Source organism: Macaca nemestrina, chromosome 1, assembly GCF_043159975.1.
Source record: "Macaca nemestrina isolate mMacNem1 chromosome 1, mMacNem.hap1, whole genome shotgun sequence".
Taxonomy (NCBI): Eukaryota; Metazoa; Chordata; class Mammalia; order Primates; family Cercopithecidae; genus Macaca; species Macaca nemestrina.
Genome location: NC_092125.1, coordinates 199051657 through 199067425, shown reverse-complemented (window position 1 = coordinate 199067425; position 15769 = coordinate 199051657). Strand labels below are relative to the sequence as shown.

Genomic DNA, 15769 nt, shown 5'->3' with positions numbered 1-15769 from the left:
CCTCCCCCCTTCACCCCACCTGGGCCCCTCCAGGAGGGTCCAGGTCCTTACTGTGGGCATCAGGGGGCCGAATCTCCTTTCCACCAGCTGGCCCATCCCTGGGAGGAGCTCAGGCAACACCCCTGCTGTCTCCAAACCAAGAGAGTGGGCTCCCGGCCCCTTCTCCCTTCACCCCCGTCCTCCCACACATGGGACGGAGGTGGCCTCTTCTGGAGAGAGCAGTTGGCTCGAGTGCAGTTCTGCCGTTTTATTTTTCCTGGGATACTCAAGGGGATATGGGAACAGCCACAGGTGTGGTGAGAGGAAGCCCCCATCTCCCCTACCCAGCCGCTGGGAAAGGGGAGAGGCCCAGGCGCCCTGGTCCTGGGTTGGTCCAGCCACTGTGGTCCCTGGGCCCAGTGGGCAGAGGGCTGAAGATGGAGCCCCTGGGAGGGTGGGGCGGGCTCCTAGGCGGGGTTCGGGATTCTTCATAAAAAGCCACGAAGCTTGATCCCCACGAAGCCCAGCCCCGCGGGGTGGGGGGAGGGGACGCAGAGCCCAGATGGGGGGCCCGGCCCGGCCTGGCCCGTGGGGGGAAAAGAATGGCAGAGATGGTGCCCATTGGAAGGAGGTGGGGACAAAGCGTCGGACCAGGTGGGCGAGGGATCCAGGTGAGGGGCGCAGGGCGGAGAGGCACGGCCCCCTGCCCAGCCCGGGCGCCTTCGCGTGGGGTCAGGAAGGTAAAAAACCCACGAGAGTGTGACGGGCCCGGGGGCTGGGGCGTGCGGTGCCGGTGGGGCGGGCGCACGGGGCGGCCCGCGTTCACAGTGACCTCGACGCTGGGTGTACAGTACGGGTGGAGAACCGCGGGCCCAGGCCGGGCTGGGCGGGCCGGACCGGTCACAGCCTGGTCTGGGCCTCGGGGATGTAGATCTCGATGCTGTCGGCGCTCTCCGTGGCCGAGCTGTGGCGAAAGGAAGCGGCGCGCTTGGCCGCCAGGAGCCGCTTGCGCGCTTCCTGCCGCTGCCGGTCCACGGAGTCCAGGGAGCGCTCCTTCACCGGCACGCCCCGGCCCCGCAGGGGCTTCTTTGGTATCGGCGGAGGGACCTTCTTCTCCTCCTGCGGAGCAGAGGACAGCGCTGAGCTGGGACGCTGAACTATCCTAACATCCCGGTGCCCGCCCCCGCGCCCCCGCGCCCCCGCACCCCCGCACCCCCGCACCCCCGCACCCCCGCACCCCCGCACCCCCGCACCCCCGCACCCCCGCGTCCGGAGCGCTGACGACCGCGCGGCTCCGAAAGCCATGGCGCTCAGAATCCGCCACGGATTCCCGCGACCTGAAGCCGCACCCGCGCCTGTTCCGACAAGGTCAAATCCCCACATTTTCTACCAAAGCGCGGCGCGTTCGAGCGCCCCCTGGTGGCGCCGTTCTCAACAGCTCGCATCAGAACCGGGTTTTCACTCGGAGTCCCCACCCGGAGGAGGGAGTTCCCGACCCAGGCTCCGCAATGAGGGTGCACATACCAGGCCTCTGGCCCTCATCGCAGACAAGGTCCAGCGACCTGGCGGCTGAGGGGACTCTCAAGGCTCTGCCCTGGATGCCTAGGCCCGAACTGAAGACAGTCTGTCCTTCTGTAAGGTCTACTTTTGCCTTTTGCTTCCTCCAGCTGCAGCCGCCCCGCCCCTGCAGCCTCCCTGCCCCCCGCCCCCCGCGCCCCGTGCTGAGGAAGCCTTGGGGTTCTGGCAGCTCAAGCACTGATGAGCACTGGGGCCAAGCAGACGGCAGTGGCCACAAGCATGGTCACTCTGGAAGGGGATGGTCACCTATCACCTGTCCAAGGCTGCCCTTGCTGCCTATGGGTCCCTTCCCCTGCCCCCTTGTTCGTCCCACCCTTCACCTCTCTGGGGAGGGGAATTTCCCAGAGTCTGGCCTCTTTGCCTGAAGGGACCCCAGCCCCACCTTAGGCTCCAGGAGTTTCCAGCTGTTGGCCTTGAGTTGCTGTAGCTCCAGGAACTTGAGGGTCACATCCTCGATGGAGAGCTGTAGGAGGTCCCAGAAACCCGCCAGGTCCTGGAAGGTGGGCACAGGGAACGCAGTGGGATCCTGCAGCAGAGGAAGACAGAGGGAAAGTGATTGGTCAGGGAGGTCTGAGCCCCAGGCAGGACTATCTGGGGAACCTGTCCCCGATAATTCTTCATGGGTTCTTTTCTATTTTCCCTAAGTGTTGGCCAGTCTGAGAAACAAAGGGAAAGCATACAAAAAAGGGAAATTTTAAAGCTGGGTGTCCGGGGGAGACATCAGATGTCGGCAGCTTCCGTGATGCCCCCAAGCCACAAAACCAGCAAGTTTTTATTAGTGATTTTCAAAAGGGGAGGCAGTGTACGAATAGGGTGTGGGTCACAGACATCACATGCTTCACAAGGTAATAAAATATCACAAGGCAAATGGAGGCAGGGCGAGATCACAGGACCAAGGCGAAATTAAAATTGCTAATAAAGTTTTGGGCACGCATTGTCATTGATAGTATCTTATCAGGAGACAGGGTTTGAGAGTAGACAACCCATCTGACCAAAATTTATTAGGCGGGAATTTCCTCGTCCTAATAGGCCTGGGAGTGCTACAGGAGACCGGGGCTTATTTCATCCCTTATCTACAACTGTAAAAGACAGACACTCCCAAAGCAGCTATTTCAGAGACCTCCCCTTGGGAATGCATTCTCCTTCTCAGGGATGTTCCTTGCTGAGAAAAAGAATTCAGCAATATTTCTCCTATTTGCTTTTGAAAGAAGAGAAATACGGCTCTGTTCTGCCCGGCCCACAGGCAGCCAGACTTTAAGGTTATCTCCCTTGTTTGCTGAAAATCGCTGTTATCCTGTTCTTAAGGTGCCCAGATTTCATATTGTTCAAATACACATGCTCTACAAACAATTTGTGCAGTTAACGCAATCATCACAGGGTCCTGAGGCAACATACATCCTCAGCTTACAAAGATGATGGGATTAAGAGATTAAAGACAGGCATAGGAAATCACAAGAATATTGATTGGGGAAGTGATAAGTGTCCCTGAAATCTTCAGAATTTATGTTCAGAGATTGCAGTAAAGACAGGTGTAAGAAATTATAAAAGTATTAATTTGAGGAGCTAATAAATGTCCATGAAATCTTCATAATTTATGTTCTTCTGCCATGGCGTCAGCCAGTCCCTCCATTCGGGGTCCCTGACTTCCCGCAACAAGGACAAGAGAAAGTCCTATCCACGCTAACTGCCAGGAACCTCAGCCTGGGAGAGTGGGTGGGGGCTGGGAGACAGGGGGACAAGAAAGAGCCCAGCCCTCCCTTCTTGTGCACAAACACCTGGTCCTACCTCCAGGCACAAGATTGACAGCTACTCCTGCAGGCATGCAGGCCTGGTCTCACCTCTGGTACACACACACACTGGGTCACCTGCCTGTCTCACCTCCAGCACACACACACTCTGGGTCACATATATCTGGCAGGATCTACTACTATGGGCACTCACCATGCTTTGCTGACACAGCCGGAAGAACTGCTGAACCTTCTGGGACAGGAGAAGTTGTGTGCTGCCCACAGCACTGCGGATCTTCTCCAGGACTAGAAAGCAGAAGGAAATTCAGGGAGGGAAATGATGCATCTCCTTCCCCAGACTCCAGGAAGTCTGCCCTGAACGCTGATCCCTCGGTTGCTTGGCACTGTCTATCCATCAATCTCCTCCAGCCCCAGCCCCATCCTATCCTCAAGTTCATAACAAGTTCTTGCTCCACTACACCAAGACTGTATCCTCAGACCCTGATGTTCCCTCCTTCATACAGCCTACATTTCTTGAGTGCTCATTCTCCTTTATCCTTTCTCCCTCCCATATCAGAAAACAGACAGAAACCAGCCCCAGCCTAGCCTATGGCCTTGGCTAGGGCATTAGCTCAGTGACCACCCATTGGCTAAGCTTTGTTCATCACTCACCAGTGCATGCAAGACTCCTTGGCTCTTTAAGAATGACCAAGTAATTTAATGTACGTAACACATCTTCATAGTCACTGTCCCCTCAACTCAGAGATTCTGGAGTAAGACTGTGTCTCTCAGTGGATCTGACTTACAGGAAGGGCCAGGCTTTCCCTCGGGCCAGGGCCATGTCTCCCTGGCTGAATCTCCCTCATCTATGCCTCAGACAGGATCTGACATTGTGAACTGCCTCCCTCTCTGTAATCTTGGTCCCACCACCTGGATCCCCACACCAGTCCAGATCTTAGTCCCCATAAACTTGGTGATTTGGACTAGTAGCCATCCATAGACGGTCCAGCCCTTTGGCCTGCATTGTCTGCAGTCCCAGCCCCTGGCCTCTAAAGCTGCACCGTGTGCACCCTGCTCCCTTCCAAGAGCTCCCAGCATGCCTTGCTGCCAATGTTGACCTGCCACGCTCCAATGCAGACCAGTGAGGCACAAACTGAAGGGGCCTCCTGTTACACTGCAGCCCCAGCCACCCCCATCAGGGTCTCCTGAGCACACACTAGGCCATGGTCCCCAGAGTCCCCTCATTCCGATGCCGTGACTCACTCTCCTCGGGTAGCTCATAGTCCTCCGCCTCACGCTCCATCTGCTGGCACCAGTGCTCCAGCTTCTCCACCTCTGCCCGCAGCATCTTGATGAACCACTCGCCGTCCCGTGGGCAGGGGGACGCGCGGCCTGAGTCGGGGAGGCTACGTGAACCGCGCTCTATCCAGGAGTCACGGCGGCCGGCCCCGGGGCCGGGGGTGGGGGCGGGGGCAGGGCCGGGCGACCCATCGGTGGCCGGCGGCTCGTACGGCAGTGGGTAGCCCTCGCGGTAGGCCCACTGGCCCTGCGTGTGGACCGTGCGGAAGACTGAGTAAGTGGGGGCCCGGGGCCCAGGCTGGGGCTCAGAGGCGTGCCTCTGGAAGGAACGTCCAAACTGCAGGGCCTTGTCTTCTGTGGCAACCGTGGCCAGGCCTGCCAGGCCCTCCAGCTCCAGGTCTGCCTGCACGCCGGCCGTCACACTGTTGGAGCGCTTGAACCTTGCTCGCCTGGGGAGAGGGGTGGCTGTCATCCCCCATTGCCCAGGCTCATCCCAGCTCTCACCCCCACCCCAAGCCAAAAAAAAGGAAGGGAATGAGGAAGGGAACCTACAAAGTGATGGACATTAACCTATGCACTTTAAATATATTGGTCCTGGCCGGGCGCGGTGGCTCACGCCTGTAATCCCAGCACTTTGCGAGGCCGAGGCGGGCGGATCCTGAGGTCAGGAGATCGAGATCATCCTGGCTAACACGGTGAAACCCCGCCTCTACTAAAAATACAAAAAATTAGCCGGACGTGGTAGCGGGCACCTGTAGTCCCAGCTACTCGGGAGGCTGAGGCAGGAGAATGGTGTGAACCTGGGAGGCAGAGCTTGCAGTGAGTCGAGATCCGCCACTGCACTCCAGCCTGGGCGAGAGAGTGAGATTCCCGTCTCAAAAAAAAAAGAAAAGAAAAAAAAAAATACATATATATATATATATGTCCTTGCAACAGTTATGTACATAATATACCTACCTATTGCACTGCCTCTAGACAGGGGTGATATCCAAACTATTTAGCAACCAGTTCAGTCCATGGACAGAGCAGATGCTGGCATACGCCAGGCAGAGCAGGCACAGACCAAAATGCTGCAGCAGTGCCCTGGAGAGGCTAGATTGTGGGGTGGGTCAGAGGAGCCAGGGTGGTGGCTCTTTACCAGTGAAGGCAGAAGTATTTCAATTTTTTTTTTTTTTTTTTTTTGAGATGGAGTTTTGCTCTTGTTGCCCAGGCTGGAGTGCAATGGCATGATCTCGGCTCACCACAACCTCTGCCTCCCGGGTTCAAGCGATTCTCCTGCTTCAGCCTCCTGAGTAACTGGGATTACAGGCATGCGCCTTTTGTCTCTTTTTGGAAGAGACAGGGTTTCTCCATGTTGATCAGGCCAGTCTCAAACTCTCAACCTCAGGTTATCCGCCCACCTCGGCCTTCCAAAGTGCTGGGATTACAGGCGTGAGCCACCATGCCTGGTCGAAGTATTTCAATATTTTAACAAATGCTATGTCTATGCTAGTTTACACCAGCTGCACTAGAGTGTCCTCAGCCCTACCTAGAGATGAGTAAATCAAGTCAACCCAGCTTCAAAGTAGCAGAGCCAGGATTTGGACTCAGGGCTGCTGGGCTCCACAGTCCAAGCACTTCGCACTGCACCAGCTGCTAGAACATCACAGGAAGAAATGCCTTGGAGCAGCTGCGGGTGGAGTGGGCCTGCAGCTGGGAGGACTTCTCTAGGGACCCCGATGGCTCAGCCCAGAGCCTGGCCAGACACAGTAAGTCAGTGCCAGTGGAGCTGAATTAAGTTATTTGCAGGAATGACATAGGGCTTAGAAATTTCTTGTCTTTGAGTTAATAATATGCAAATCTTATGCAAACCAGAAAGTCAACTGACCTTGTTCATTTTTTCCCTGAATTCAGAGTTCTTTTCTATAAAGAAGTCAGCGGTCCCTTAAGATGCATGAGGTTGGGACCAGGCAATACTTTAAGAAGTGGGAGCCAGGAGATGTGGGAAGTGGGGGATAAACAGAAGATCAAGGTTTGGAAATTCAAGGACCACAAAAGAAAAGCCTGTGTGTCCTGAGCTACCTCCGCCCCTACATGGTCAGAAGGGATTGTGGAACCAGCTCTAGGGGTCCCTCCACCTCCCCAAGAGACTCTCCCAACCCCCGCAACTTCAGCCTTCCTCTTGCTGCCCAGGCCTTCTCTCCCTGCCTGCCTGCCTGCCTACTTCTCTCCAGCTGGCAGGCTGCCTGCTGGGAGCCTGTTGCCATAGAAACCAGGCCCAGAAGGATGCTGCAGGACCCAGGAAGGAGAGATGCACTCATGTGCAGTCTCCAACGAGCCCTATGTCCCAACCCCCACCCAGAGAGGGAGAAGAAGAGAGAACATATCCTCATTGCCTCCCACACAGTCTTCCCCTCAGTGTCTGCCCTGTCCTGCCCTGGTCAAGGCTTGTACCACCATCTGCCCTGATGATTAAACTGGCCTCCTTTCAGATACCTCTGCCTCCATGAGTACCCTGCAGAGGAAGAGCATGGGACCAGGAGTTAGCTCTGAGTTCTAATGCTGGCTTTGTCACTGTGTGCCTTTGTCACTCATCCTCCATCTAGGTCGTCCAATGTGTATGTGTATGTACTTAAAAAATATATATATTAGATATAAATATACACACATATATACATCTAAAAATACACACATATATACAATTATAGAAATAGATAAGTAATTGCCAAGGTAGCTCCTCTCTCTAAAATTATATTTTGCATATTTTAAGATCTGGGGCCCTCCCCAGTCCACCCAAGACTGGAATAGTCTTCCTAAAGCTGAGCTCTGCCAAGTCATTCCCCTGCTCAAAACACTTCCACGGTCCCCTACTACCAACAAGACAAAGTTCAGACTTCCTGTACCAGCATTATCTGAGGTCCTGATGCCCTGGACACAGTCCTCCTCTTCAACTTCATCTCCCCCACATTCTCCTTGTTCCCCAAGTTGACTCCAAGTCTTTGCACACGCTATTTCCCTGCCTGAAATGTCCATTCCCTGCTTAAGTCCTGTTTCACCTGTTTCACCCCCCTCTGCCCCCAAGACCACTCCTGATTACCACACCTCCCTCAGCAGCCCTTCCTGGCTTCACAGGCAGCCCTGCCATTCGGGCAGATTGTTCTTTCTGGTGAGAGTCTTGCGTGTCTAACTGCAGTTAGGATGCACCTTGACTTGCTTTGAATGTTCGTGTGCCTTTGTGCTCCAGTTAGCTTGTGGCTCCTTCAGAGCTACAGCTGTTGCAAACCACAATGGTAATGGAGGGGTTTGCTCCAATAAATACGTGCCTGATGATCTACCACGCCTGCGTGCTTTCCTGTCACCCCTGCTAAACACAGCTCTGTCCTTCGGCACTGCCGTGTTCGCTGCCTTCCACCTGTCCTCTGAGATGTCCTGAGAGAATCCCATTCCATCGCGATGGAAACAGTATGGAAACAGCCATACTGCCGGGAACAGAAGCACCAAGTGCCCCAGGCTGCATGCTTCTCAAGTCACTGCCTCAGTGAGCTCTCTCACATGTCTGCCTCAAAGGAGACCAAGGAAGCCGACGAGCCGATGGGATGACTGGAAGCACAGTCCTCACCAACGCTCCCGGCCAGCAGCCAGAGATGTGTACAGCACAAGCAGGAGGTGCTCATCCCTATGCAAGTGGCATTTAAAACCAGCAGTGTGGGACAAGCTCACCCAAGAAAAGAACAACGGATCCAAGATCCAAACCCCGGGGAAACATGGACATTTCAGGGGTGGGTGGAGATGGTGCAGCTCATAGAGGAGTCTAAGCCGGAAAGGAAGAGGGAGAAAACCAGCAGAAAGTGACATAAAAGCAGAGAGGGGACAGAAAGGTCTCATGAAGGAATGGGCAGCTAGTATGGAAAACGCAGCCGGTTAAGAATGAAAGGTGCCCACAGATTTGGCAATCTGGAAGCCACGGGTGATCCAAGCAAGAGTGGGTTTGGTGGAATGTGGGGGCAGATGCAGACTGCAGCAGGTTGTCAGGAGGTGGAGAACACTAGTCAAGGCAACCCTCAAAGAGCCTGGCTGAGAAGGGAGGAAGGCAGAAGAGAATGTACTGTTAAAGAGGGATATTTTGTTTTGGGTGCTTCTTGCTTGCTGTATCCCAAGAGGAAAGAACCTGTAGGCAGAATAACAGCCACCAAAGGAATCCACATCCTAATCCCCAGAACCTGTGAATATGTCACCTTCCACAGCAAAAAAGGAATTTGCAGATGTGATTAAGTTAAGGATACTAAGAAGAAGAGACTCTCCTGGATTATCCTGGTGTAATCACATTTTGTAAATGAAAGAGGGAGGCAGAAGAGTCAGAGAAGAAGAGAAGAGAAGAAGAGTCAGAGAAGAAGATGGAACGACAGAATCAAGGTTGGAATAATGTAATCTGGGGACTCAGCCCACCACTGCTGGCTCTGAAGACAGAAGCAGGCTACAAGCGAAGGAGTGTGGTCAGCCTCTACAAACTGGAAAAAGTGACCAAATGGATTCTTCCCAGAGCCTTCCAGAGTCCAGTTTGAAACCCCATTGAGACTCTGACCCCAGATAATAAATATGTATTGTTTATGTATGATACATAAAAATGTATCACTGAATTTGTGATCATTTTTTTCAGCAGGAATACGAAATTAACACAACCTGTAAAGAGAAATGGAATGAAGAGAGAGAAGAGAGAAGGAACCAGATATGAGGGGGATAAAAAAGAATAACATCTTCTGAGCACTTAGTATGTGCCAGGAGAAGCACTTTCCATGAATAAACACGCTCAGTCCTCACAAACAGTCCCACTCTATGGGTGTTAGTATCAGCCCTACTAGTAGATCAGAAAACCAAGGCTTAAGGGGGTTGACTCCTAAAATGAAGGCAGGGCTGGTGGAAGAAACAAGGGAAGAGATCTAAGTAAGCTGGGGTTTGGCTTGGAAGTGGACAGAAGTCCCACCAGTTGACCCCAGTCATCACAATGAAGTGGGTGATGTGGGGTGGTTATCTGCTGGAGATGTCTGGGGAGTAGGGAAAGGAATGAAAATGAGCAGCTTTAGTGGGGGTATTAGAACAGAGCAGTTAGGCCTGTGTGCTCTGGAGCCTTGCCCGGGTCCAAAACCCAGCTCTGTGGCTTGTGCCTCATTTCCCCATCTGTAAATGAGAATGATAATAGTAACAGTTCATAAGATTGTTTTGAGATAATATCCATAAAGAACTCAGAACAGCACCCTGCCTGCCCATTGTGTTAGCTATTCTAGAGAAGTAGAATGGTTTGCAGCTCTCACTGAAAAGAAAGGGAGCTGGACAAACACAATCATCGGAATGTAGCACTGAGAACCCGGCTAGGGCATTGTAGTTATTAATTATTATGATTGCTGTTGATCATTTCCATCTGTTCTCCCACAGCGCTTTGAACAAAACTCTTTTATACTCCATATCACATTGTATCATGGCTGGTTATTTGCATAAGTGTCTCCTCACTAAATAGGGCAGTTCATCACACAGAAACGTTGGCTGGTTGGTTGGTTGATTGGTTGGAAGGAAGGAAGGAAGGATGGTAGAGACCACTAACTGTCTTCTAAGATCCACTCTCCACTTCCCCCTTAGTAACAGAACCCCACCATTTTATGTTGGACGCATGGCTACTTTGAATAAAGATTCTTTCCCATTCTCCCTACCAACTAGGTGTACCCATGTGAGTAAGTTCTAGCCCATGAGACAAAAGTAGAAGTGGCATGTGCAATTTCCAGAAAGTGTCCTTAAAAGGAGGAGATATGCCCTTCCTTGTCTCTTCCTCCTTCCCAGTCACCAGAATGCAGACATGATGGCTGGACCTCGAGCAGCCATTTTGAAACATGAGACCAAAGGGAAGTGCTAAGTGGGGTGGGGGATGAAGAATAAGATAGAAGGCTCCGGGTCCTGACACTGTGGGGCACCTACCAGACCTCAACTAAGTCTCCCTGGATTTCCTCTAAGTAAGAAAGAAATAAACTTCTATCATATTTAAATCACTGTTGTTTGGGGGTTTTCTAGAACTCACAGTCAAACCCACTCCTAACTATAACAGATGAATTTTTAGAATAGTGAAGTTCAGGGCTTATGTCGCTATTTAGTTTTGGATTTGGCAGTATTTGCTGTGGTGTCCACCAACAGCTGTCAGCACAGGATAGAAACTGGCTTCAGCTGTGAATTGTCATTAATGCGTAACAATGCGTTCAAAGTATTTTCTCCCAAGCCTTTAAATGCGGCTGCAGAAGCCTCCTCCCTTTGAGTTCTCCAAGGTGACAATGATTACATTCCTGATGATTCTGCAAGTTGTTATCATGGTTACTTCAGGGAGAGTTTCCACTGTGATTCTACCTCAGGGAGAGTTTCTACTGTGATTCTCTGGGGGATAACATAAAAGCCTCTGGGTAGAAGCTGGATTATCCCAAGAGACACAGTATCCAAGGAAAGCTCAGTATCCAGAAGTTGTCGAGAGGTTTTGCCAGGAGTATTTGGCAGCAGGCTGGAGGGGTGGGAGGGGGAGTGGGTAGGGAGGGGGAAGGACGGTGTCATTTCAACTAGGCATAGCCTTCAAACTAGCTGCTATAGAAGCTCCTGTGTGAAGGCATCTAAGAGCCTAAACATATAATCAAGCAGGGCTCACTGAACCCACCACTCCAGCCTGGGGGCTGTGACAGGGATGCCAAGTGGAGGCTAGGGTGGGAGATTCAGGACGAGTCATGAGGGTCAGTCAGGAACTGTCCTAAAGTTGCAGGCTCAGGAATGGAGGCAGCATCTGTGCCCAGGGCTTTGGGTAGTCAGCTTCTCATTGCTTTTGCAGGACTGTTCTTGGAATATAACTTCATGGGGATGGAAGCTTCCTTCCCAGGCTTAAGGGGCCATTCTTTCAGCATATACCCTTCCCAAGGTCCCAAAGCTAGAAATGACCATAATGTTAAGGAAAGGGTAGGCAGATCTTCCTCCACAGAGTTCTCCAGGTGGCCCTTAGTGGGCACAAGCAGGTATGAGTAGGGATGTCAGATAAAATATAGGACTCCCAGTTGAATTTGAATTTCAGATAAATAACAGATTTTTTTAGTATAAGTATGTCCCAAATATTGCATGTGACATACTAAAATGTATTCATTGTTTATCTGATTATCAAACTTAACTGGGCATCCTGGTGGTTTTTGTTTCTTTATTTTGGCAGGTTTTGCTGTTGATGTTGTTGGTTTTGTTTTTGCTAAATTTACAGTTTAAGATAAGGTCTTTCTGGGGGGAACCTAGAGGTGGAAGATACAGGCAGATCCCCATGGTTAGAGAGAGTTGGAGGCAAAAATCCCATTTTCGATGACTTCAAAAGGCCATTTGCTAATATTCAGCAAGGCATTTGATGCATCCTTTTATCATGGCCCAGAGTGTGCTGGGTCTAGGGAAACAGGTGTCGTAAGGACACGTTGAGACACGGCTGGTAACTGATTAAGTATGTTCTCTCTCACCACAAGGCCTTAGCATATGCTATTCCTTCTGCCTGGAACCTTATCTTCCATTTTTCAATCAGTTAATTTTTGTTCATCCTTCAGATCTCCATCCAAACGTCACTTCCCAAGGAAGCCATGCCTGACACCTCTGGCAGACTCAAAGCCCCATAGTCTACACTGTCAAGGCTCACATGCCTCTCCTTTGTGGCACCTGGCACAGTGGCTATGTCATTAATGAGATTCTTAGATTAACTTAGTGGTAAGCTTTGCATGGGCAGGAGCTGTCTCTGGTTCTGCTCACCTTTGCATCCTCAGTGCCCAGCACAGTGTTTGGCAAATAATGCAGATCCAATAAATATCTATGGACAGATGAATCTTGGCAGGGGTGTGTGCGGTGGAGATAGAACTGAAGGGGTGCCAGCCCCCTCCTCGTATATTCTACGCCAAGTGATCACTGATGCTGGGCAACTGGAAGGACTCACAGACAATTCCCAGACAGAAGGGACAATAAGTCCAAAATCCTCACCCAAGAGGTGAGCAGGGAACATCCTGAAAGGCAGAAGAGAAGAGATGTTTCCTGCCCAGCAATTTTTAAAACCAAAGCACAGAGAAAGAAACAGATACTGGGATGAGCAAAACAGCAGTAAGGACAAGAGAGTCAAAGAAAATGAGGCTGGGCTGTGTGCGGCGGGCTAGGCCTGAATGCTGGCCAGGCGAGGCTGCTGGAATTCATGGCTCACTTTTATGCACCAGTTGGGGCACGGTGTGTGAGGAGTCAGACTTAAAGTGCCAGGGACATAAGGGACAGAAAGGACTGTGCAGGTGTATGACTAAGGACGCCTGCAGCAGACAGGCCAGGGAGCCTGGCCAAAGAGATGGGCCAGATTTCCCCTCTCCCCACCTGTCACTCCCTCTGAATTCCCAGTGTGATCACCTGTCCCAGGCAATTTGGTTCTTTAGATGCTTATTCAACACCATGTCCTCTCCTCAGTCCGCCACATCAAGACCTCACCAACCACTTACACGACAGCAAGGAAGGCCACGTTCTCTGCCTGTCCCTGCCCTTCCCTGACTTTCACTCCAAAACACTGCTCAAATTGGCCCACTTCTCTCTGTATCCACCGCTATCAGCCTTACCCAGACCACCGACCAATAGAGTAGACTGAACTAACTTAGGAAGCTCCCACTCACACCCTAAACACATAGAGATGCTGGGTTTTAAGAAATCAAAAAGGTGTTTTTGCTACAATGCTGGGCTTGAAAATAGGAATGAGAATTTTCAGGGTACCAGAAACAGGAAGGAAATTCAAAACCCGTATAGTCAGAGAGGGTCTAAGCCAAGTGAACCACAGGGAGATCAGGCCAGACATATGCTAGAGGCTGGATGAAAATGCTGAAGGAGGATGAGAGGAGAGACCCCAAAGCTGTGCAGCAAGGGGAGCTGGAAAGAGACCCTGTGCACAAAGCCGGCAGCCAAGAAGGTCTGTTTCATTTGCAAACTTGGACTGGAAACACTCATGCCAGGGATGCAGGAATGTGGCCTGGAAGGAGAATGCTGGGAAATCAGAACATGAAGGCTTCCTTGTGTGGGGGTGTGGGGTTCAAATGAGTATTACCCCCGTGAAACACAAGAAACGTCAACCCTCAAGGGAAGATATTAACTTTAAAATTTCAAGCAATGAGGCCGGGCGCGGTGGCTCAAGCCTGTAATCCCAGCACTTTGGGAGGCCGAGACGGGCGGATCATGAGGTCAGGAGATCGAGACCATCCTGGCTAACCCGGTGAAACCCTGTCTCTACTAAAAAAAATACAAAAAACTAGCCGGGCGAGGTGACAGGCACCTGTAGTCCCAGCTATTCCGGAGGCTGAGGCAGGAGAATGGCGTGAACCCGGGAGGCGGAGCTTGCAGTGAGCTGAGATCTGGCCACTGCACTCCAGCCTGGGAGAAAGAGCGAGACTCCGTCTCAAAAAAAAAAAAAAAAAAATTTCAAGCAATGCTTCAGCATGAAGGAAACTGAACCAGGAGGAAGAAGAGGGCAGTAACAAACAATAGTGAACACACAAATTATGGAAACACACTTGTAAATCTAAACTGTTAAAGCATAAAAGATACAACAGCAGCTGATTTCACAGACTTTTAAAGAGGTATAGTCAAACTGCTAGATAAACATAACATGGAAGATGGGAAGAGAAAATTAAGAAGGAAAGTAAAGTGTTCCAAAAGTCTTGTTTTGTGCCTAAGAGGGACAGAAGTACTGACTAATGTTAGACTTTATTAGGAAAATGTGAAATTAAGTATATCTGTTAAATTTTTAAGGGAAATCACTACTAAAATGTAAACTTCCAAACCAGTGGAGAGAAGAAGAGAAATAAAGTAAACTCTATTTACTGTTGATCAGTTCAACGTAAGATAAAAAGTAGAAGAGGGAGACAGCAAAGAAAAAGCATGCCAACTAGAAAATTTTTAAAGAGATGATAGAAATAAACTCAAATCAGTAAAGAAAAATATATACATGGATTAAATATGTCTAAACTCTAGTTACATATCGCTTATAAGCAACACATATAGGCCAGGCGTGGTGGCTCACTTCTGTAATCCCAACACTTTGGGAGGCCGAGCCAGGTGGATCACCTAAGGTCAGGAGTTCGAGACCAGCCTGACCAGCATGGCGAAACCCCGTCTCTACTAAAAACACAAAAAATTATCCAGGTTTGGTGGCACATGCCTGTAATCCCAGCTACCCAGGTGGCTGAGGCAGGAGAATTGCTAGAACCCGGGAGGCGAGGTTGCAGTGAGCTGAGATCATGCCAATGCACTCTAGCCTGCGCGACAAAGCAAGACTCATGTCAAAAAAATAAAAATTAAAAAAAAAAAAAGCAACACATCTAAAACATAAGGATATAGGAAGGTCGAAAATAAAAGGATGGAAAAAGATGTATTGGAAAATTAACCAAAAGCAAGTAGTCATAGCAATAAAAATCAGGCAAAAAAGACTTCAAGGCAAAAGCCATTAGTAAGGATGAAAAGCAGCCTATTTAATGATAAAAGAGCCAAGCCACCAAGAAGATACAACAGTCACAAGCTTGAATGCTTATAAACAGCACACTCTCAAACTGAAGTAAAAATTAACAAAGTTACCAGGGAAAATGACATATCCACAATCGTGGTGAGACATTTTTAACACACCTCTCAGAACTGGTAGATCAAATGTACAAAAAAGGGATAAACATTTGAAAAATATAATTTATAAATTTGACCATATACGACAGTGGTCCCCAACCTTTTTGGCACCACGGACTAGTTTCGTAGAAGACAATTTTTCCAGAAGTTGCAGGGGGGCGTGGTAGAGGATGGTTTTGGGATGATTCAAGCACATTACATTTATTGGGCATTTTATTTCTATTATTATTACATTGTAATATATAATAAAATAATTATTCAACTCATCATAATGTAGAATCAATAGGAGCTCTGAGCTTGTTTTCCTGCAACTAGACGGTCCCATCTGGCGGTAATGGGAGACAGATTATCAAACATTAGATGCTCATAAGGAGCACACAACCTAGATCCCTCACATACACAGTTCACAATAGGGTTCAGGCTCCAATGAGAATCGAATGCTACCGCAGATCTGACAGGAGGCGGAGCTGAGGCAGTAATGCTCACTTGCCTGCTGTGCACCTCCTGTTGTGCCTGGTTCCTAACAGGCCATGGAC

The 15769-nt window shown here is 50.3% G+C and overlaps 1 protein-coding gene across 5 annotated transcripts in view; it reads right to left on the bottom strand.

Moving 5' to 3' along the window:
- Positions 1-232: 232 nt before the first annotated feature.
- LOC105494690 (DLG associated protein 3) overlaps positions 233-15769 on the bottom strand; it is a 64943-nt gene continuing 49406 nt past the window's right edge. For all 5 annotated transcript variants that reach the window (XM_011763358.3, XM_011763355.3, XM_011763360.3 and 2 more), the window contains 4 exons: positions 4548-5032; positions 3499-3590; positions 1940-2083; positions 233-1098 (listed from right to left, as the gene is read on the bottom strand). In XM_011763358.3, coding sequence (XP_011761660.1) covers positions 880-1098; positions 1940-2083; positions 3499-3590; positions 4548-5032 — 940 coding nt within the window. In that variant the 3' untranslated portion in view covers positions 233-879. The remainder of the gene's footprint in view (positions 1099-1939; positions 2084-3498; positions 3591-4547; positions 5033-15769) is intronic.